General features: G+C 49.6%; 1 protein-coding gene across 2 annotated transcripts in view; it reads left to right on the top strand.

The window, feature by feature from the left end:
• Positions 1-22826, top strand: part of Pcnx2 (pecanex 2) — a 170202-nt gene that overhangs the window by 87903 nt on the left and 59473 nt on the right. For both annotated transcript variants that reach the window (XM_076831630.1, XM_076831631.1), the window contains 2 exons: positions 303-480; positions 18930-19038. In XM_076831630.1, coding sequence (XP_076687745.1) covers positions 303-480; positions 18930-19038 — 287 coding nt within the window. The remainder of the gene's footprint in view (positions 1-302; positions 481-18929; positions 19039-22826) is intronic.

Genomic DNA, 22826 nt, shown 5'->3' with positions numbered 1-22826 from the left:
GTGCCTGGGACCCCCCTCAGCCCTGCAGTGGCTCCTTCAGAGAAGCCCCAGAGGAGCTCTGCGTCCTTTCAGAAGAATGCAAGGACTTAGGAGATGGCCTCAGGTGGGCGGGGAGGCCAAGTGGCAGAGACAGTGTGCAAGGGGTCACTCAGGGTGGCTTCTACCCTGGCTCAACCCCGTAAGTCCTTGGCCAGGTGCTCATGCCCAGGGAGTCCTTCCATCCCTGGTGGGAGGAGCAGCCCTGGGGAGGCACCTGGCATCCTGGGCTGTGGCTGACCCTGGGTCCCCCTCCTTTCCCACAGCTGGGACATTTTCCTGATGATCGTCGCGGGCATGAAGCTGCTGCGCACGTCCTTCTGCAACCCGGTTCACCAGTTCCTGCACCTGAGCTTCACCGTCATCTTTTTCCACTTTGACTACAAAGATATTTCGGAGAGCTTCTTGCTGGACTTCTTCATGGTGTCCATTGTGTTCAGCAAGGCAAGTGAATGGAGGGTGGTGTTCTTGACCTTGGGAAGGGCGTTTCCCACCAAATAGCCAACATTTTCTTTGTAGGCAGTTTATAGAGGGAAGTAGAATTGTTGTGTCACGCTCTGCTGCCACGTAGGGGAAATTCTCGTGGAGTGTCAGTGTGCCAGGTGGCTTGCTGAGAATCACTGGTTGAAATGAATCAGTGTGGTGTGGATTTTCATGACCGTTGTGTCCATTAGCAATCTCATGGCAGAGCGTCCCTGGATCTCAAATGCTCTGAATTAAATTAAATATGATTCTTTAACTTTGCCCCTTGAGGTCCAGCTGGAGACCTGGTGTCCCACATTGGGTCCCTTGGGATGTTTTGGCCACCTGTTTGCCTCTGGTCGAGGGTACACTTCCTGTGAATTCCAAGATGCAGGGAGCAATGCTTCTGGGACACCAGGCAAACCTGTGAGCTGATGCCAGTGTCTCCACAGGAAGGAAGAGGCCCCTGGTTTGTGGGCACCCCTCCAGGCCCTAGGTAGTCTGATCAGTGACAAGCCCCTCCCTGAACAGCAGGGCAGGCGTGGGAATAGCTCCTGGGAGACGGACTCTGCCAGCACTTCTGTCACGTGTGTGCTCTGTGTAACATAGCAGCCACAGGCTTCCACGGGGGACTGACATCGGCTCCTCATCCTGTTGGTTGACTGTTTCAGATCCCAGGAGTCTTTCCCCGGCGTCTTTGTGAATCAACTCTGTTAATCCTTGTTTTCTCTTCATTCCACCTCTTTTCTTTGCTTCTCTTAAGTAACAAAAACAGGAACACTGCTGTGATGTGAGAGCAGCCCCAGGTGGCTGTCCTCAGCTCCTGGGGGCAGGGGCGGGTGGCCGTCCTCAGCTCCTCAGTGGCTGTGAAGGTTCTCTGGTGGCTCTGGCTGAGTGCTGTTTTCAGGTTCCCGCATCCTTGCTCGCGACCTCTCCTGTGGGCCCCAGTTTCCACACTTTCTTCCAGACCCAGGCCTTGGCCTGCCAGGGCCTCAGGCATTACTTCCTGTTCATATGAACTGTCTTGGTTCTGGTCAGTTTGTGTCCCTGTTGTGACTGTTCTATGTTCTCCTGTTGGTCTTTGTTCTCCTATTGGTCATTAGTACAAAGTCCCCAATCTTACACAGTGGGTGGGACGTCATTCCCTGGGATCTCTTACACTCTTGAGAGGTTACTATATGTGATTTTACTGCTTGCAGTGCCAAGATCGCAGCATCAGATGTTAAGGGTGCTGGAAGCAGTTCAGGGCCGACTCCAGAGATTGACATTTCACCAGGGTGAGATGTGCCCTCCTTCTGAACCTCAGTTTACTGTCAATGGAGCATGACACAGTCTCATTGGTATTGGGAGGGTCCATTCCTGTAGCCGAGAGGGAGGTTTTAAAGTGGAGAACAGTGCAGGGCAGGACGTCAAAGTCACTGTAAGTAGGCAAGGACAGGTGCTTGTGATGTGGGTGTGCAGCCAAGGGCCTGTCCATCCACACCACGCTGTGCAGGAGGTGGCTCCAGGTGGCTCCCCAGCTGTGGCAAGAGCAGGGACTTTTGCTGGCTGGGCTGAGGCAGGCTTTCCCCACCCAGCTGCCTGCTGGTCAGCCAAGGGCCAGCATGTTCCTGCTGGAGACGTGGCTGGGGGCTGGTGTCAGGTTGAAAAGGCTTGTGAAGGGTACAGAAAGGCGTGTGCCTAGCTCATCCTTAGCATCCATGAGGACACTTAGCCCTGTCCTGCTGGGAGCCATCAGCCAAGTAGGTATGACAATTTCCTTGCCAGCGTACCCCCATGTTTCTTTAGTGGAAGGACTCGTGGAAATAGGACATTTTGCAGCGACATTGCATGTAAGGTGACCTTGCTCAAGGACCAGGGCGGATCCGTGTTTAGGGTGTTCCCGGTTTAGGATAATCCGAGTTTAGGGCGTTCCCCGTTTAGAATAGGGCCTATTCTGCTGCCTGAGTTCCCCTTGAGTTCTCACGGGATTCAGAATATATTTGGGAGACAGAAGCCCAGTGGTGTGGATTTGGGCAGAGAACGTGGATTTCCCCAGAGCGTGTTTGTAGACGGCCGGTGTGAGATCAGGAATAAAGAATTGCTGTTTGAATCTACAAAGCTGTGAGTGGCTCGTGATTTGTGCCCAGCCAGACTGCGGCACTGTCCTATGCAGGATGAGGAGGTAGGCCCCACAGGGCGTGGTCCAAACGAAAGCCACAAAATCCTAGTTGTTCTAGGCGTTGACTTTGACTTTGCCAGAATCTTTTTGAAGCACTAATTAAAATACTAATCTACTCTCAGACGGAACCCAAGTAGTGGCTTCTTATTTCCTCTGACTGAGGTAGCATTAGCATGTCATTTGAATAATCTGCTTTTAGGCTGGGATAATGGCTGTATCTAAAAGAAAAAGGGAAAGGAACACAGAGAGACAAGCCCGGAGACAGACAGACAGTGGGGCCTGCGCCCGGATGTGCCCACCTCGCCCAGAAGCCTGCTCCCCGCTCATCTCCAGAGAGTGGCAACAGCAAGCCAGCATGAAGACAGTTAGGGAAACAGACAGTGTTTGTGAGGTGACAGAGATGGCAGAGCGGCGAGGAGCCAGGAAGTGCCCTTATGAGGTGGGCACAGTGATGCCCTCTCAGTTCACCATGCCTGTTGAGAAGCCCCCTTCAGTGAGTCCTAGAGGTGGTCTGGAAGCCTCCAGGGCTGGTCCAGAGGCCGCCCTGCTCTCAGGGTTTCTCTCTGCAAGATATGAGGCTTCGTTGGTCCAGTCCACTCACCAGAACCCTGTATGACTGTCCTCTCCCCTGACCATCACAGCTGTCCCTCCACCTGCAAGCCCTGCCCCCCACAATAAAGCTGATGTTAGCTGGAGACCCCACTCCCACAGAGGGCTGTGAGATCAGGAAGACATGTTGGGGTGGCCTCTAGTGCACTCTGAGGAAAGCAGGTGCCCAAGTACAGGCTCCTTACTACAGTCAGGTGCCATGAATCTATCAGGCTTCACAGGACAACAGGGGATAGAAGTGACCCCAGGGCTGATCTGCAGGGTGGGCTCAAAGCAGTAGCCAGGGAAGGCCACAAGTGGGTCTAGAGGACCAGGTCATCTTGCGTCCCTGACCCTCTGAGGTCTGGAAGATGAAGCTTGCCCTCTCTCCTGAGTGGGCTAGAGCTGGGGAATGTGGGAAATGGTGAGTTCTGGAACCAGAGGCCGTGGGGACAGAGTAGTGTGCGGCCCAGGCATTGACACAGTGGGGCGGGGGGGGGAGTGACAGGCAGAAGATCCTGGCAGTGAAGTGTGTTGGGGGAGGTGGGGTTGAGGAGCATCCAGGGAGCACTTGGAATGGAACTGGTCCAACCAGGGAGAACTGGGAGCCAGGTGTCACCTGGGGCCTTGAAGGCAGGAAGAGAGAGTTCCCCCGAGGACGTGGCCTGTGGAAGGCATGGAGTTTGGTGTGTTTGGGGAGCCGTGAGATGTTGGGTCAGCATGAAAACCTGGGGAGGGGTAGGGTGAGGAGAGGATGCAGGTGGAATGATGAGCCCTGCAGCACGGGGACAGGGGCAGCAGGACTGGTGGCATTTAGAAATGTCTCTTTGTGGAGGTGAGGGAAAGGCCGAGGCCGGGACTGGTAGGAAGTATTGCCAAGTCCAAGCACCTCCCGATGGGACTTGAACTGAGGTGGCTGAGAGGCAGGAGGAGAAGGGGACAGTGTCATATGGGGCTCAAGAGGTAGAGTGGGTACCACTGTGACCACACGGATCTGGGCCAGTGCGGGCGGAGGAGGAAACCCCAGCCAGGAGGTGCTCAGTGGTTACAGAGCCAGGTGAGAGGTAGCCTCAGCCAAACTAGGAGACAAATGAGAGAACAGTGTGGATTCTAGGTGGTGGGAATGAGAAGTGATGAGGACCAAACTCAGAGCCCAGAGAGCAGGATCTTCCCCATCTTACTCTTTAGACTTACACGAGCAGTACCTAAATGTCTGCTCATTTAATAAAATTAGAAAAGCCAAGGGAAATGCAGAATAAGTGTTGGACACACATCCCTGCTCTCAGCCTTCCTCTTCCTGCTGATAACCCTTGAGAGCTCTTGGCATGAATCCCTAAGTCCTCTGTGTTCTCCCGCAGGTGTGCATACAGGGATTTAGAGTACCAATAGGTACACTCTTTACACATCTTTTACGTCCACTTATTGGCCCTCAGTTACATGCTGGAGGACTTGTCTATGGTGGTACAGTGACCCTGCCTCTCCTGGTGACCCAGGCAGTACAGGTTGCACTGTATCTTGACTAGCCGTCCCCTATTAATGCACATTTACTTTGTTTTTGAGCTTTTCTGTGGTAGTTAGGACCTCTGTTGTCACAAGCCACAGAAACCTAAATGAAACTGGCTGAATGAAAACAGGGAACTTGCCAGCTCACGTCGTGACAGTGATCCAGAGGCTTATGTGACGGCACGGAATTCTGCTTGCACTTCTCCTCTCCCATCTATTGGTGTCATCCTTAGATGGCTCTTTGCAGCCACCAGCAGTTCTAGCTGCACTCCTGCAGCTGAGGATCCTGGAAAAGAGAGCACATTCTGTAGTTCTAGCCAGAATCCTGGGCATTTCCTACCGACTCCTTCCATGTGGCATGTTCCCTATAAGTCAGTATGGAGGCCGGAGACCACGGGTCCCCAACCCAGCTGGGACCTAACCAGACAGGGCCTGGCAGGCACAGTGGGTGATGGGAGCGCATGTGGGCGCTGCTCTGGACTCCCCAGAAGGCTACAGCAGCATGCTGGCACGTGTGGTTCAGAAGCACAGATTGTCTCTTCTGACCAACTTTGGTTTGAAGTCTACTTTATCTGAGGTAAGGATGGAGACCCTGCTTGTTTACACAATCCATATGAGTGATAAGTGTTTTCCCACCCTTTCGCCTTCAGCCTGTGGATGTCTTTGCCCACAAGGTGAGTCTCTTGAAGACAGCATATTGTTGGGTCTTGCTTTTCAATCCACTCTGCCAGTCTATGTCTTTTGATTGATGAGTTTAGGCCATTAACATTCAAGGTTATAATTGAGATATGATTTGTATTCTGTATTATTTTGATTTATTTCTGTTTTTTTGTCTTAGTTTCCCATTTGGTTGAATGTCCCTTTAGTGTAGATCCTCCCTTTGCTGGTTTTCACTTTTTTTATCACGTTATTCTCATGAAATATTTTTGGAGAATGCTCTGTAGCGTAGGCTTTCTAGTTATGAATTCTTTTAATCTTTATTTATCATGGAATGTTTTAATTTCATTTTCAAATCTGAAACAATTTTGCTGGATATAAAATTCTTGGTTGGCACCCATTTTCTTTCAGAACTTGAATATATTATTCCAGTACCTCGTAGCTTTGAGGGTCTGGGCTGAGAAATCAGTTGAGATCTGAATTGGTTTCCCCCTATACGTAATTTTATTTTATTTTTCTCTCACAGCCTTTAAGATTTAATCTTATTCTGTGTGTTAGTCATTCTCATTATGTGTCTTGGTGTGGGTCTGCTGTAATTTTGTACTTTTGGGGTCCTGTAAGCCTCTTATATTTGATTTTCCATTCCATTCTTTAGGCTTGGGAAATTTTCTACTATTGAGTCATTGAAAAGATTGTGTATCACTTTGATTTACATCTCTGCTTCTTTATATATTCCAATAACTCTTAAATTTGGTCTTTGCATGTTATCCCATAATTCTTGGATGTTCTGTTCATGGTTTCTTACCATCTTCTCTGCATGTTCAACTCTACTTTCAAGGTTATATATTTTGTCTTCATTTTCTGAGGTTCTGTCTTCCAAGTGGTCTAATCTGTTGGTGATGCTTTCTTTTTTTTTATTTTAATGTAATTTTATTGAAAGAAGGTTAAAAAAAAAAAGGAAAGCACCCACACAAGCCATTATATTGAATTTATAATTTTGTTTACTGATTCCTTCATTTCGAGGATTTCTTTTTTTTTTTTTTTTCATGATCTCTAACTCTTTATTGAAGTGATCTTTCACTTTCTGTATTTTTTCTTTGATTTCACTCTTTATACCATCCTTTGCTTCACATATCAGTTTAACTATATACAATCTAAACTCCTTCTGGGACATTTCTTCTACTGTGTTATCAGTGCCTTCTGTTATTGAAGCATCTTGGTTTGTTTGGGATGCTTTATTCCCTTGTGTTTTCAGATTGTTAGTGTGTTTCCCCATCTAAAAGTATGGATCTAAGGCAGGGTCGATTCTACCCTGTAGACCTAGAGTGTCCCTGAAGGTTTCTCACACTTCACCTTTGCTGGTGAGACCAATATCAACAGCACCCAATGTACACACATAGAGCCTTAAACCTAATAACTCCCACCAAGGCATCTAGGGCTCTCTCACATTAAACCAAAATGATGAGTTCAATAACTACCTATGGTATAAACAGAATATTTGTTAAAACGTTTTACAATTTCAAATGGTGAATGAGAGAACAGAGGTAGTGTAGTATGTAATATTTGCGAGGGAGGAAGAGAGAAGCTAGAAGTAAAAATTCACAGGAAGAGTGGAAGAGGATCCGACAAAGATTGGCTGTTGTTTGGAGAGAAGTTAGAAAGAAAATAGTCAAGAGAGGAAGAATACAAACAAAGAGAAAAAAAAAATAAAGACATAAGAATACAACAAAAATGCAAAACACCAATCATACGTCATTGTTCTCCACACACTGATGCATATAAAACTTTCTATTCCAAATATGGTAGAGAGATTAGTGAATCAAAAAAATAAAAATAAAATAAGTCTTGCTAGAAAGTCAAACTGTCACTGTCAGTGTTCAACAGATTCTCAGTCCTATCTCTTGTGATCACCAGACCCAGATCAGCCCTCGCAAACCCAGTCTCTATCCCACAGATCTGGGCTTCAGGTACCTCAGACTTGGCCACGCTGCAGTCCCAAGGTCTCAGTGCTATTCCTACTTGCAGAGAGACCACACCAGGGATGCTCTCATGCCAAGGAGCAACCCAAGATGCAGCAGCAAGACAGGGGCCACCAGCACTCTCAACTGGAAGATCCCAGGATCCTCCAAACCTGCAGGCACCCCCACACTGGACCTGCAGGTCCCAGCTGGAGTTCCCAGACAGAGGCTCTTGTGGTGGCCCCCGGCCCTGGCTGGTGTCCCCAAATGGGTGCAGCCACATGCAGCCAAACCTGGAGTCTCCCCACAGCAGTCATCTAGGCTATGGTGGCAGCGGTAGTGGCGGTGGTGGTCGGCAGCAGGCAGTAGGCCAGCTGTAGGGGTGGCTGCAGGGGCAGCAGCAACTGCAGCTGTGGGGGCAGTGTCACCAGGAGATCTCAGGGGTCAGCAGCAGTGTAGGCTTCAGTTGCATTTGGGGCAACGGTTTCTACAGTGGCAGTAGCAGCCAGAAAGCAGACCTGGCGACCTCAGCCGGCAGCAGCGGAATCAGCGGCAGCAATGGCGGCAGCGGTGCAGGCGGCCCCTCTGATACTTTCCTAGGTTTCCCTTTCTGTGTCCATTACTCATCTGTCCACAGATGCTATCCACCTGTCCTGCGGGCTCTTGAACATATTGACCGTGGTGATATTAAGTCCTCTGTGCGGTGACTCACGTCTGTGTCACGCGCAGCCTGCGTCTGTCGCCTGCTTTGCCTCTTGAGACTGCTCTTCTTGCCTTTTCTATGCCCTTCCTTCTCTGTTGAAAGCAGGACCTGTTGTATCAGGTCGGAGGATGCAGGCATTTGGTGTGAGGATTGCTACTGAGCTGACTGGGAGCTGGACTGTGTTTAACTGACTTCCCTTTAGCTTCAGGTCTTTCCAGAGCTCCTGTCTCCTCTTAACTTCCGGCTCCTAATAGCCCTCCTCAGAGGGCCCCGTCTTGTAGTACCCCCTCCGTATCGCTGTGTTGGTCCCTCTTGCTGTGCACGGTGTGGGGACTGGAGGATTCTGTTCTGGGTAAGTGTTTTTACCAGGCCTGTGTCTGGGGCTGTGGCCTTTGGGAGGTTTCCAGGGCCTTATGGCTTTATTCCCTGGGCCCTCTGTGTCCTTCCCCAATTGGTTCCCTGGAGCACCCACCCCTGGTGACCCTGTTCCTTCCTCCCTGTGGGAGACACCCGGAGTGGGTTGGGAGGCTGCGTCCCTCCTACCTGGATGCAGCTCCTGTGGAGCCCTCCAGTCTAGGGGTGAGGCCTGAGGCTTCCTCTGACTCTGCTGGAGCCCGGGGAGGGGGTGGTTCTCAGACCTGCACCATGAGAACCTCGTGGGGTTTCTAGAGGTAAAACCGTGGGTTCAGGGTCCTCTCTGAGGCTCTGGTGCCCCCAGTATCCTGGTTGCATGCTGGTTCACCCTCGGCCTCCAGCAGTCACCACACCTCACTTACAGGTCCTGCCAGTTGAGGCTCCAGCTGCTTCTCTCCCAGGCAAGCAGGGCTCAGTGGGGGCTCTCGGGATGCGCCTGTCTCTCCATATTCTCAAGTGGCCTCAACCCCAGGACAGCAGTGGTCCATGGGTCTAAGGAGTCACTGGTTGTCAGTTTGTCCGGCTTTTTCTTGTTAGCACAGGAGTGACAACTTCCAAGCTCGTCACACATCAGAGTAGGAACCAAGAGACCCTCAAGTTCCTCTTTAGAACCACACACCAGATGTCATCCCCTCTCTGGCCCCAACTCTGCATCAGTTCCCAATTCATACCAAGTAAGAGCCAAATGCACCACAGTGGCCCACAGACTAGTGCAACTGCTTCCTCTGCCACACTGGTCTCCTCTCCCATTCTCCCCTTGCTGGACCCAGGTGTTCCTGCAAGCCCTCTGCTCTGCTGCGCCTATGTCACATGGTCCCCTTGCTCTCTAGAAATGCTCCTCCCAGGTATCCTCATGTAAGTTCCACCAGGGCAGAGATTCTGGCCTTCATTTACTGACATAGGGCAAAGGTTCTGTCTCTTTCATTTACTGACACACCCCAATCCTGAGCAGCGTCCAGCGCGAGTGGGCAAGGGGAGGTCTCTGGGGAGGACACTGCTGTGTTGACCCGCAGTTCTCACACTCAGACCCAGACTCAACTGTCCTGTTCCCAGACTGCATGGCACAGCGGGTGGAAGGTTCCCGTAGCCACCTCATGACTCTAGCGCCAGGCTCTCTGCATTCACGCTCAGGTGCCATGGGATGGTTTTGTCCAGAAACAGAGTGCAGGCCACAGCATCCCTGTTCCCTGGAAGACTAGAAGTGCCTCCAGTGCGGGACCACTGTGTATCATTGTCTCCCGCCTCCTGCAGCGCCCACAGGTGCAGGCCATGAGGACAAATCAGTGTGCATGACTGAATCCAGGGGAGTCAGAGACCGGAAACTGGTATTTGAGGAATGGAGTCCAATGTGGATGCGGTGGTTGGGCATTGTTTTATCGCTCACTTCCCAGGGGATGGGGTGTGTGGGAGGAGGAAAGGTGGCCCAGAGTTCCTCTGCTGGCTTTGTATGTGGTGTCTCGGTTCTCCTGGCTTCTCGGGAGTGTCCTTGGCTGCACCTGCTGTCTGCCCACACTGTGGGCTTACTCAGAGCTCGGGGTCCTCTGAGTCCTTCTTGCACAACTGAGGGTAGACCATAGCCTGCTCCACTGTAGATCTTCTTCATGGGACAAGCTGATGTCACCCTGCTGGCCCGCTAACTACATGCTGTGATGCTGTAGCTTCATGCTTAGCAGTGCTGTGGGATTGCCAGGAAGGGCCTGCTCTGCTCCTACGCGTCCTGTACTCAAGACTTCCAGCTATGTGGCCAATGCTGAAATCCACCCCGGCCCCCTTCCTCTTTAGCCTCTTCCCAGCCCCTATCCAGCACCCGTAACCTGCGCCCCCTCTGCCTCCACAAGAGAGATGCACACACAAAGGCCCAGGGTCACTCTTTGTCCCTGAATCTGTGGGCAGAGATGAGACCTCTTGGTAGGTGGCACAGTGGGAAGGGCTATGCCGTTGGCATTTGTGGGTGCTCTCATGGACAGTTATGGGATAAGAGGGTAGCCCAGGTTCCGGGCTGCTGTGTTCTCTGCAGGCCTGAAGTGTCTGGCTGGAGGAGGCCATCCATTGGAGGCCTGCTGTGCTTCCCTCTGCCTCCCAGCCCACCCCTCTACCTTCTCCCCACCGCTTTCAGTCCTGGACTGCTCTTCACCAAGACAAACCATCACCCACTTCCTTTCTCCCTCCTTGGGTCTTTGTCTGCCTTCCTGGTCCTTCTTTCTTTCCTACTGTAGGTCAATCCTGTTCATCTTTCTGGAGACCTCTTGCTGAACACTTCTGGTATTCTACTATTAAATGTGGTGCTTGCTACATGGGTGTCTCTGTCAGGCTAAGAAGAACTCTTTTGCTGCTGGTTTTCCAGGGATTTTTATGTGTGGGTGTTGACTTTATTTAACATCCTTCCTGCACCAACTGAGCACCATATGGTTTTTCTTTTATGCCTTTTTAGTTTTGTAAATTACATTCACTTAAAAAAAATCTAAGCCATTATGAGATGAACCAGATTGGATGATGATGTGTTTTTATACATTTACAGGTTCGTTTTGTAAATATTTTATTGAGGATTTTTTGACTTAAGGATGGCAACAACTATATTTTCAGCTTTCATAATATTATTCTCTGATTTCAGCTTTAAAACTAGCTCCCAATATAAACTATGGAGCTTTTCTACAATGCACATTGTAAAGCTGTATCATTTCCTCTCCACGGCTTTAGCTGACTTCTGATTGGTACTGGGGCTTTTCGTTGTCATTTATTTTTAAATATTTTCTAATTTTTACTGTCATTTGTTCTTAACTAATTCATTGTTATTTTGTTGTTGTTATTACATCCAAATGCGAAGGTTTGTGGTTGTATTTTGCTATTATATTAGCAACTTTTTGTTATTAACTTTTCATTGCAAAGCCGTAGGCATAATAGTAATGTTCAGCATTGGTGAAGACTTCCTTAGTGGTTTGATAAATCATCAATTCTTGTAAATGTACATTTGCCTGACAACTATATTCTTTTTTAGTTGGTTGCTAAGTTGTAATATACATCCCTCTTAGATGCTTGTCGATTCTGTTTGTCAAGGTATTTTGTGTGCTTATTTGCTGGCTATCTGGGTGAGTGACAGGCGTGGTGGATTTGTTCATTGTTGAAGATGTGCGGATCTCAGCAGCTGCTTTGAGACTGCAAATGAAGTACAGAAGATCAACTATCTTCTTAGTGAGTCCCCTCTTTTATAATTGTGTCCTGTTATTTATCTATTTTGAGTAAAAGTTTGTTTTGTCTGATATTAATACAGGTAAGCCAGCTTTCCTGTGGCTAGAATTTACCTGATACCTTTTGTTTGGGCCAGCTCTTTTGCCACGGTGACAAAAAAAGACCTGGCAAGAACAACTGGAGGAGGAAAAGTTTATTTGGGGGCTCATGGTGTCAGAGGTCTCAGTTCATAGACAGCAGGCTGCATTCCTCAGGGCCCATGGTGAAACAGGACATCAAGGCAGAAGAATGCGATGGAGGAAGGCAGTTCAGGAAATGGCCATCAGAAAGCAGAGAGAGTTCTCAACAAGGTCAAAATATATACCAAAGGCTCTCGGATTGCCCTGCTTCTCCAGCCACACCCCACCTGCCTACAGTTACTACCCAATTGACCAGTTCAAGTGGATTAATACATATGTGTGCTTTCGTGGGATACCTCATATCTTTTTTATTTTTTATTCTTTTACCTAAAACTTTCTAGGTAATTTTGGTATTTCTTATAAAAAGATCCGGCAAGACTTTTCTTTTCTTTCTTTCTTTTTTTTTTTTTTGGTACCAGGGATTGAACTCAGGGACACTCCTCCACTGAGCCACTTCCCCAGCCCTATTTTGTATTTTATTTAGAGACAGGATCTCACTGAGTTGCTTAGTGCTTTGACATTGTTGAGGCTGGCTTTGAATTTGCGATCCTCCTGCCTTAGCCTCCTGAGCTGCTGGAATTATAGGCGTGGGCCACCACACTCGGCTAAGATTTTTCTTTTTAATGCACACTGAGACTCTGTATTTTGGTTGGCAAATTTTATCCATTTACATTTGCTATGATTACTGATATGTTTGAACTGTTTTCTATCCTGGTATTTGAATTTTATTTATAATGTTTTTTCTTCATCCTTCCCTTTCTTCCTTCTGATGAATGAAATGAACTTTCTTTGAATTATTTTTCCCTCCAGGGCTTTGGAGATAGAATATTGTGTGTCCTTTAGTGCATGATTGGCCATGTGTGATGCCTGGACCAGCAGCATCGGCAGCACCTAGAATAATAAGAAATGCATGCTCTTGGGCTGTATCCCAGACCTGCTGAGCCAGAACTTATGCAGGTGGGAGGCAGTGTCTCTGTGGTGCATGTTCTCCAGTTTGAAATAAAAGTTTGAAATCTTCAGTTTGTTAGTGGTTACTCTTACATTATTAATAAATATACTCAATTAGCGTGCAAAATTAAACCTTCTCCCCTTCAGACAATATGAGAACTGTAGACTTTAACTCTGATTCTCTCTTCCTACCTTAAATATTTATGATATTTCATTTCATGCTCACATGGATCATTCCTCGCATAGCTCTTCTGACACCGTAATAGTGTCCTTTCTCTAGTGTACTCTTTCACTGTTCTTTCTGCAAAGTTCTGTGGGTGTTTTGTTTTTTTTCTAAAAGGTCTATGTTTCCACCTCTTACTTGAGCAACACTGCACTTATGTACAAAATACTAATTTGATATTTTTTCTTAATACTTTGAAAACATTATGACCTTGTCTTCCAGCATATTCTTGCCAATAGGAAGTCAGCTGTCCATCTACAACTCTCTTGTAGGTTATCTGTTAAGAAAGATGATTTTCTCTTTGACTTCGATCTTATGTGGTCTCTTTGATCGTATGAGTGAGGTAAATTTTCTTGTGTGGTACAGGACTTGATGTGGTTCTTCAGTGTGGTGACCCTACATCCTGAATTCTGGGTGTTTCTGGACCATCACTCAACAAGAATATCTCCTGCTTCTCTCTATATTTTCCTTTGGGGACTCTGATTGCATGTATAGTGTCCTCTTCTGTCACAGGTGCCCCTTAGCCTCTCTGTTTTGTGTCCTAGGTGGTTTATTGACCTCCAGTGGGAGCTGCGTGATGGGTACTGAGCACACAGTGTTTGCTGAGGTGGACTCCTCCTGACATGAAATTCACCTGGTCACCAGTTACAACCACCACCTGGATGATTCATTAGGGTTATGTAATAAAATTCTATGTCACGTTTTCAGCCAGAATAGTTTTATTTAAATCTAATATCCCAGCGTGTGTTCATCGTATTTTCTGTTATTGATTTGTTATTCTATCAAAGTGGCCCTCCCTTCCCACCAAAAGTGGGGCCCCAGGTCTGAGATGTCACTGGATTCCCCTTTCCACCCTCTTGAGCCTTTTCCCACTTCCCATGTGGCCCCCTGTGCCCCATGTCTGACGGTCCCCTCAGTTCCTCTGTTTGCGGCCTTCAGGCCCTCAGCTGGCCCCCTACTCATTCACTGCTTGTCCCCTGGACCGCCTCAGGTCTTCCTCTACTACAGGCCCTCCAGAGACCCAGCGTCCTCTCTGTTCTTTACTTCTGGACTCGACGTCCCTTTGGCTCCGTCTGTTTCTGTGAGTCCTTTCAGCCTCGCGTGTACCTTCAAGTCCAGGTGTTGGCAACCAGATTGGTGTGACAGTCACTGAAGTGCACATCTTCCCGAGGAGGAGAGCTGCTGGTCTGACAGCCAAGCACAGGGGCCCTGGATTCGTAGAACCAGCCCGCAGGGCATAGCCTGCGGGGAGTAGGAGCAGGACGGAAAGTCGCGCCTGGGGTTGACAGGGATTGCTGTTCTTCCACCAAATTGGGCTGTGCACAAACAGCTTCTGAGACAGTGCCCGAGCATGGGCAAGGCCAGTGCCTAGCCCACTCTGTCCCTGGGATGGGGCAGTCCCCAGAGAAAGATGGCCTGTGCCTTACTGGGGAATGTACCAGCAAGGAAGGTTTTGGGGGTCACCTTTACTTGGTGACACTTCTTTAGGATGTTTTGTGGATGTACACAGTTGGCTTTACTATTTACAGCAGATGTACAACAGCATGTCTATGCTCAACTGAAAAGATAGTGCCAAAACAGGTCATTTGAAATGACAATATTTATGGTGGCTTTCTTTCTTTGGGAGATAGCCAAAATTATTCTGTTGTGACTTTCTTTCCTCTTTCCTAGTGTTTTCGGTGGAAAGAAGACAAAAAATTTGGTTTTCTGTTTTTAGGCTTGTGAGGTTTGTCAAACAGTGCAATCAAGCTGAGTTAGGATCGTGGAGGTAGGAGACAGGAGTGAGGTAAGCATCACAGAAAACAGAGGCCCCAAAGCCTCCTCTTGGTGTGCCATGCAGGGCTCTGACCAGAAGTCGGACTGGGGGTCAGCCAGGAGGAAGAAGGGAGATGCAGTTAGGACAGTACATGTGCTTTTCAGAGGTGGCCTCAGCCTCCAGCTTCAGTGTTAGTCCCCAGCCAGTTCAATTTTAGACCTCATTTGGCCCCATTTTGTCTCCATTTGCCCATTTTTACACCCTGAGTCTTTTCCATAGGCCTTTTTTGTACACAGGCCACACAAAGAAGGCGCACGGCCAACAGGTTATATAGGGCGCATGCTGTGCTCACTGCAAGTTGACATCTATGACCTTGTCGCTACACACTGAACCCTAGTGCTTCTGGCCTTGACTAACCATAGCATAGCTAGTTCTGGCCCTGGCCACACTCTAAACACATAACATAATCCCCTGGAAGTCTTGGGAGAGAGCGTAACTGCAGACATTTGGGGGCTGCCCTACAGGGTGCAGATTCATGGCTGACCCACCTGGGATTCCTGTGTCGAGGTCTGCAGTGCAGTGTTAGACCCAGCGCATGGACATGTCATGGGGAAGGCGTTGGTGAGGCTACTTGTACCACCTGACCTTTAGCATCATGTGGTTCCCTACACCGTGGACTAGTGCAGAGCGCAGAGCCACTGCACATGCTGTGCTCATGGTGATTGGGGCTTAGGCTCCTCTTATGTGCAGACTGCTCTGTTTTGGCTCCTACGGGTGCTTCATTCTCCAACCCATTTTCCCCCTGAAAGAGGATAGAATATAAAGAGAAGATGTGGAGTTGAGTCTTTTTAAGCTGGATCCTGCCTCGACACACTTTAAGAATAAAGAATAAATAAAGGTTTGAGCCATCTACCTGGGAGCTGGGAGCTCAGCAAGCATAGGTGGCCCCACAGGCTGCCCTTTCCTGCACGTGCGTGTCACCAGATTTGTTAGTGACATTGTGCCTTGTTGATGGCATTTATCCTGAAAGGCTCTTCCAGGCTAGGCCAGGCTCCTCACCATTGTGACTGGGAAGAACAAGTCCCTGTGACCATGATCTGTCGTACCTGTGCCTGTGGCCCTGCTGTGTGCTGAGTGGTGGTTAGGGAGACCTTTTCCCAGTGCTGTGTAACAGCGGTACTTCCTGTTGCTGTGGTTCATAGAGCTGCACTTCAAGGAGGGATATATGGTGATGGATCTTGATTTAAGTTAGGCCAGTAACTTCCTGCATGACCTGTACAATCCACTAAACCTCTCTGAGCCTGGCTTTCTTCCCTAAAAGTTGAGAGGGTCTGGGCTTGGCATGGGACGGGGGGCCATCACCCCCATTTCAACGTGGACATGCAGGAGCAGAGCTGGAGCTGTGATCCATACCTGGGTGGGATGCACTCCAGCTACGCTCCTGGCACTGGGAGGTGAGCTCCCCGCCCCCAGCACTGGTGCTTCCTCCTGTGGTGTCACAGAGGGGCCACTAAATACCATGTGGTCAGGAACCAGAGACCTAAAGAACTGACACTCAGGAGATGGGCATCTTCAGTGGTTGAGAAGAGCAGTCTACGTTCTTACCAAGTAGAAGATCTTAGTAAGCCTGCATTTCATTCTTCAGTTTCCTTGAGAAAGACTGAGGCACAGAGAAGGGGAAGAAGGGAGACTCCTGGGGCCCTGCTGCAATCAGAGCAGGGGCACTGGTGCTCGGAGCCTTCAGACGTCTGGATGCTGGTTTTGCTTGTGCATAAATACAAGTTGCTGGGCTAAGCAAAAAATAATTGTAATAGATTCACTTAATCATAATGCAGTGGAGTCGGACCTGGGAGAGCGTTAAACTTGCAGATGAGGCTCCCCAGGGTAGCCTGGCTGATTGCAGAGCTGCGCCTGACCTACTTACAGCTCTTCCAGAGGCGGCTGCGATTCCCAGGTCACACCAGTGTGCAGGGAGCCCAGTGGAGCTGCTTTCCGTGCCCTGTTCATTCAGGGCACTGGGGGCCGTGCCTCCCTGGAGGGCCCTTGCTCATGCTTCAGTTTTCACCTCGTGTGCCACAAGACTGGCACTCAATAACCACACAGGAATTCTCGGCAGCAGGGTGGTGGGCGAGAGGGGCTCTGATCCGGAGGTGTGTGACTGGTGGAGGCAGCTGGGCCCAAATGAGCAAGGGGGTGTGGCCACTTCTCGGGACCCAGAAGTGATGTGTGGGTCTCCTGCAGGGGACTTTCCTGTTCCTTGTCTAGTCGGGTTGATGGTGGGGAGGAAAGGCAGTGACACCAGCTTTGAAAGGGAACCCTCTTTTCCCAGAAGTCTGGCTTAGAACTCTGGGTCTCTCATCCATGCCAGCACCTGGTGGCTGACAAGGTGAGATGGGGAGGCCATTTCACGTGGACCTAATAGGTGGGACCTCGAGCTGGTAGGTGGAGTAGGGTGCTGCTTCTTTAGCTATCAGACTCCAAAGGCAGAGGGCTGTGGAGCCCTGTCCACCTGGGTCTAGGAGGCCTTGGCCAGCCCTGGACTGACATGGAGATGACCTCCCTGAGCAAACCCCCATGCCATGGTAATCAGCCCTCTGCCATGAAGCAGGCAGTCAAGGTGGAGGCAGTAAGCGGTCATCGGCAAGAGCTAGGTGTCCAGCTCCCTTTCTGAGTCCATCCACCATGCGTCCTCAAGCCCATCTGCACGGCTCTTCCTCCCCACGCCTCTCCCATCCTCTCGTGTTCCCATCCCTTTCCTCTGCCTCTCTCTTCTCTCCACCTGCAGTTCTGCAGCTGTCATTCAAGCTCATTGCTAGCTCATGGCTGGTGTCCCTGGTGGGTCTAGCTCATGGCTGGTGTCCCTGGTGGGTCTAGCTCATGGCTGGTGTCCCTAGGGCTCTCTATAAGCCAGATCTCTGCTGCCCGGGGTTTGCGTATGTGGGTCTCTGGGAGACCTCTCATCCTGATTTGTCACCAGTGGCCTAGCCAAGGTGTTTATTTCTACCTTAGTGTTTATCCAGAACTAGGTTTATCCAGGAGGGTGCATGTGGGAGCCACAGATGCGAGATGAGACAAGCGAGGCAGGATCTGGAGAGGACTCTTCTTATCCACTTCTGCTCCCTTTGCATCTTCATGCAACAAGCCTGAGCCCCCTCACCTGTGCTCTAGAACCACAGAGCTGGCTCTTGGCAGAGGGCTGAGTCCTCTTGGCTCTCTGAACCCCCCTGTGACGGCTCTCTCCCCAGCCCAGGTCCAGTTTCACTCTGGCTTCCTGATGTGATGTATAATGCTTCTTGAGTCAAATTTAATTTTTTTCTTCTCTTCACTCAACTTGGTGGCGAATGTCTCTCATTGTCTTTTGAAAGCCAGCAAGTCTGGGGACAAGCCCTCCATCGTCCTAGGCTACCCTGTGGTGCTGCCTGCCTGGGTACTTCTGCAGCAGCCTGCAGCACACGGACTCTGCACCAAGTGCTGGCAGCAGAGCTGGACAGCCATGGCTCCTTGGTCACCTGACACAAAGCCCAAGTCGGCAGCCAGGTGGCTGACCCCTGCACCTGTCCTCCCACGGACAGGCACAGTCTCGTCTCCAGCCAACACTACGGAGCATGTTCCCCCTTCCGTCTTCTTCCTCAGCCCACAGGTCCCCTGGCCTGGCTCTGCCCTCCCAGAGCTCACTCTTCCCTTTTGCTTCTTGCCTGCCGATGAGCAGCTTCCGCACCCAGCCTTGGCTTTCTTAAGTGTTTTGTAACTTTCACTTCAATGACATGGAGCTATTTTATTCAGCAAGAGCAGCTGAGCAGATGAAATGAAACTGATATTTTCAAAAACCTCAACAATGTCAGGGATGCTAGGTTTTGCACGAATCTCCCTGTAAAAGATCCCATATGAAGGGAGCAGCCAAGCTGTGACTGGCAAAAACACACACCGTAGCCATGGCTTGAAGGAACAAGTCTGTTGAGATGAACAGGCAGGCTTCCTTCTGGTCCTCCTATTGCTTCTTTCAAATATCCTTAAATAGCTGTGTTGCCTACAGGACAAAGGAAAGTAGGACCAATAACAGTCTCGTTGCCCCTTCCTGACTGTGATGCATGTCCTCTAAATGACCTTGACTCAGATACCATGGGCCTCTCTGATGAATGTCTCCTCTGCTTTCAGCTCGGGGACCTGCTGCACAAGATCCGGTTCGTGCTGACCTACGTGGCGCCCTGGCAGATGGCGTGGGGCTCCTCCTTCCACGTGTTTGCGCAGCTCTTTGCCATCCCTCGTATCCTTTCTGCTTCTGTCCTGGCCCCAAGCTGAGGTGAACATTTTACAGGGCGAGCTTTTCACTGAACCTGGCAAGAAGCAGACTTTCAAGTCTCTGCAGTTACGTCTTAATGGGACATGAGGAGGCACTTTGAATCCCCTTCAGGCCACTTAGCTTTCAAAGATGTTTTGCGATTCTGAACTCTCACTGCTTCTCTGTGCATATTCAAAAATTGCTTTTATTTTTTCTGATCCTCCCATTTCCCATGCCCAGCTCTGCATTTAGAGATCCTTCCTGTCTTTTAAATGGAAATTAACTGCTTAAATTATTGGTTTGACTTGTGGAGATTAGTGCAAACAGACCCACAGTCATTAGACACTGAGGACATGGCTGGTGTATTCATCATGCTATCATGTATCATGTCTATTATGTTTTGATATAATACTGGTATTTTATATATACTTCATCAATATTCAACAATCCTGAATTAGATGCACACAGAATTAACCAAATATTTTTGAATACTGAAAAAGTATCTTGAGTATTGAGAAATTACTGTTTTGTTGGTAGTGATATTAGCCAAGAAGGCTTGGTGTCTTTGTATATTTACATGTTTCCATAATGATAATTTGTTCCTATCCACTTCAAAACAAACTTGAGATGCCCCTTCTAAAGATCACTTCCACACAGCTGAATTTCATGCTCATGTGTGTGCTTGTGTGGAGAGACAGAGAGAAAGAAATTGATAAAAAGTACTCTTGAAGGCAGAGATTAATTGAAAAATTCTTGACTCAGGCTAGAAATTTTCCCTGAGAGATCTCAGCCCACTGATTCGTACTCTGCAAACCTGTGTTTCCAAGACGTGGGCTGGACCCAGTTAGAATCAGGATCCTGGAGGACCATTCTAAATCACACTAACGGGGTGCGGTCTTTCACACCCCCACCCCCTAGGCCATTCTTACCGGCAGCTGTGGTGAAAGAGAGCCTTGGTTCTCACTCTGCCGCCCTCCCTGGGTGTTGTTAGCGGGTTGTAGCGCCTGCCTGCAGCTCCTTCCTCCTGAAATCTGCAGAAGCCTCATTAAGACAACTCATGAGGAATCTCTGGGATGGAACAGGGTATTCAGGAGTAGAAACACGCCTGGCATCATCTTTCTGCAGTAATAGCCTGAGTCTTATAAATGCTCTCCTCTGAGGTTATTTGTTTAAAAAAGAAGTTAAGCAGATGAGAGCTGGGCCCACAATGCCCACTGTTCTGCATTTCTATTCTTAGGCCTCATTGCTATTGCTATTTCTGAAGTGTTTCAAGGTTGTCTGGCAGGAGATGTGAGCTCACGCCCCGCCCTGCTGCCCTTTGGATGCAGGCATTCTCTACAGTGGCAGGTGCTTGAGTCTACTCAACAGGACCCTTCAAAGGAAGATGGGGCCGTTTTTATGTATCTCTGCTGTGTCTGAGGTCTCTTATCCAGGATTTCAAGCAGGACTAGCTAGTGGAAATCATGGCTGCCATGCAGCTCTGCAGGGGGAGTGGCAGTAGAATTTCAGAGCCTGGTCCTGACCAGTGTATGTAGGGCTGCTTGTGCCACCCCAGCTGGTGACGCCTCGTTGGGTGGGTGTGGTGGTCCCAGAGCTGAGCAGGGGTTGCTGGAGTGCGTGGCTCTCTGTTGCTGCCCTGGACACATGCAGCATCCAAGGCACAAGCCCGCGTCCTGGGCACATGAGGGCATCTGAAACAGTGTTGGCCTGGATCTCAGCCTGCACACAGCACGCTCAGACTGGGGGCTTCCCTGGTGTGTAGGTGATTCTCCTAAGTAAACGAGTCACTAGAGAGGGGGGCTGTGTTGGGCATCTGCCTTTCAGCCTTAGAACATTCCATCCAGCCCCATGCCTCCTTCCTGGCCAGGCCCTGTGAGTGATGCCTGCTCCCTCCCTTTGGCTAAGGCAGGAGCCTCCACAGGGGCCACTGCCCTTGTGTTGTGGTGTCCAGGGCTGCTCCCTACCTTGTGCACATGCACCTCCTACCTCTGCTCAGTCACAAAGTAGATATTTGCCACCTGGAGTCCAATAGCATTCTGCTCAGGATGTACAGGGTAAATAGCTGAGAATCGGGGTATATTCTCCACCCAGACAAAGCCGCCAGGCTCCTAGATGTCAGCCCTGAATCCTGACTAATTTTGAAATGTTAATTATTTTATCACTGTATTAAGAAACTGTGGTCCTTATCCTGGCATTGAGAATGAAATAATTCTCTCTGTTTTAGAATTGAATTAGCTCTCGGGCCAGCGGGGCACTGTGGGGAGATTGCTTTTCCAGTACCAGCATGCCTTCCCCTGGTCCCTCTGTTGGTGTCTGAGCTCAAACCTCCAGGGAAGGACAAGCTTGCTCACCCTTCAACACCCATACACTGCCCAAGGCTGTTGTCTTCTGGTGACTGGACTCCCCACATTACCCTGGAAAGAAGGCTGCCTTTGGTGACTTTTTCTTTTATCTTTTAATTATTGGTGTTGATGTTTTCACTTTAAATGTGCTTTTAAAGAAGTCCCGCCTATGCTAGAGGGCAAGCACTTGGCCCTCTCTGCTGGAAGGAACTGAAGAGGGCTTCAGGCGGCCCTGCTCATAGGGTCCCCTCTCAGCATCCCTGGACCGGGCTTAGTCTTTCCTGTTTACTCCGAGTCAGCTGTATGTTCCCAAGGATTCTCCCCCAGGAAGCATCTCTGGAGGCCATGTAGTCACTCCTATCCTACGCCCTCGCATGTCCTCCCCTCATACTTGGCTCTCTGTTGGCCACTAGTAGTTTCTCACTTAACTTCTGGGCAACTGTGCAAAGTAATCTTTGGAGAAATTTTAGAATCAAAGAGAAGGGCAGTGCCTGCCCCTTCAGCACTTGGCCTTGATTGGTCCCTGTGAGCCCCGGGCACACTGGGTCCCGTGGTGACTTCCATCCTCATCTCAGCTCTCCAGAGTCATCACCACACACCTGGCTCTGATGTCCCTTCAGCACCTAGACTCGGATGTCTCCATCCCTCTTGAATGTCTCAGAGTCTGCCATTCCCCTTTCCTTGGTGACAAGGGACACCAAGTAGGGTACCTCTGTCGCCCATCACTTTCTTCTTTGGCTGAAGGCTAAAAATGCTTCCACCCCAAGACACAGGCATTTTTGGCCTTTGGTAGCCTGTTGCTCAGTAGTTCTCCATTTGAACCCAGCTCAGCATAAATGGCTTATCATTGCAGGTTGGTGGAGGCTCCTGTTACCCTCACAGCTCAGCCTAGAGCAGATCCCTGGGTGTGAACGCAGGGAATGCTTCAGGAGAGAACAGAGAGGGTTAAAAGGAGGAGGAAAGAAAGGCACTCTTGGAGCCAAAAATCTGACCTTAATCTATAAGGATGTCTGGGAAGGGTCTGTGGTCAGCGGCAGGCCCGCTCCCAGTCCAGATGTTGAGGAGCTCCTGCCCCCAAATCACACAGCCTGGGCCAGGCCAGCAACAACCTTGACAATGAGCATCCTCCGTCTGTGCTGGGCATTCCCTGTCACTCCCTACTGGAACTTTCTGAAACTGAATAAAGAAATGTGGTGCCCGTGTGTGCAGCCTCGAAAGAGAAGCTGCAGCGCCTGCCTTCCAGGAGGGAGGGTGGCCTTACAGCAGGTCAGTGCAGGTCTGTAGTGGGCAGCAGGACCCTTGCTGCAGATCAGGAAGCAACATGCATCATCGTGAGAGCAAGGCAGTCTGTCCCATTGTCCCCGGCACCCAGACCCTTGCTCTTGCAGCCCAGGCAACTGGGACCCCATTCCAGAGACCCACAGGGCTCAG

This window comes from Callospermophilus lateralis, chromosome 13, assembly GCF_048772815.1.
Source record: "Callospermophilus lateralis isolate mCalLat2 chromosome 13, mCalLat2.hap1, whole genome shotgun sequence".
Taxonomy (NCBI): domain Eukaryota; kingdom Metazoa; phylum Chordata; class Mammalia; order Rodentia; family Sciuridae; genus Callospermophilus; species Callospermophilus lateralis.
This window is presented reverse-complemented; position numbering and strand designations above follow the sequence as displayed.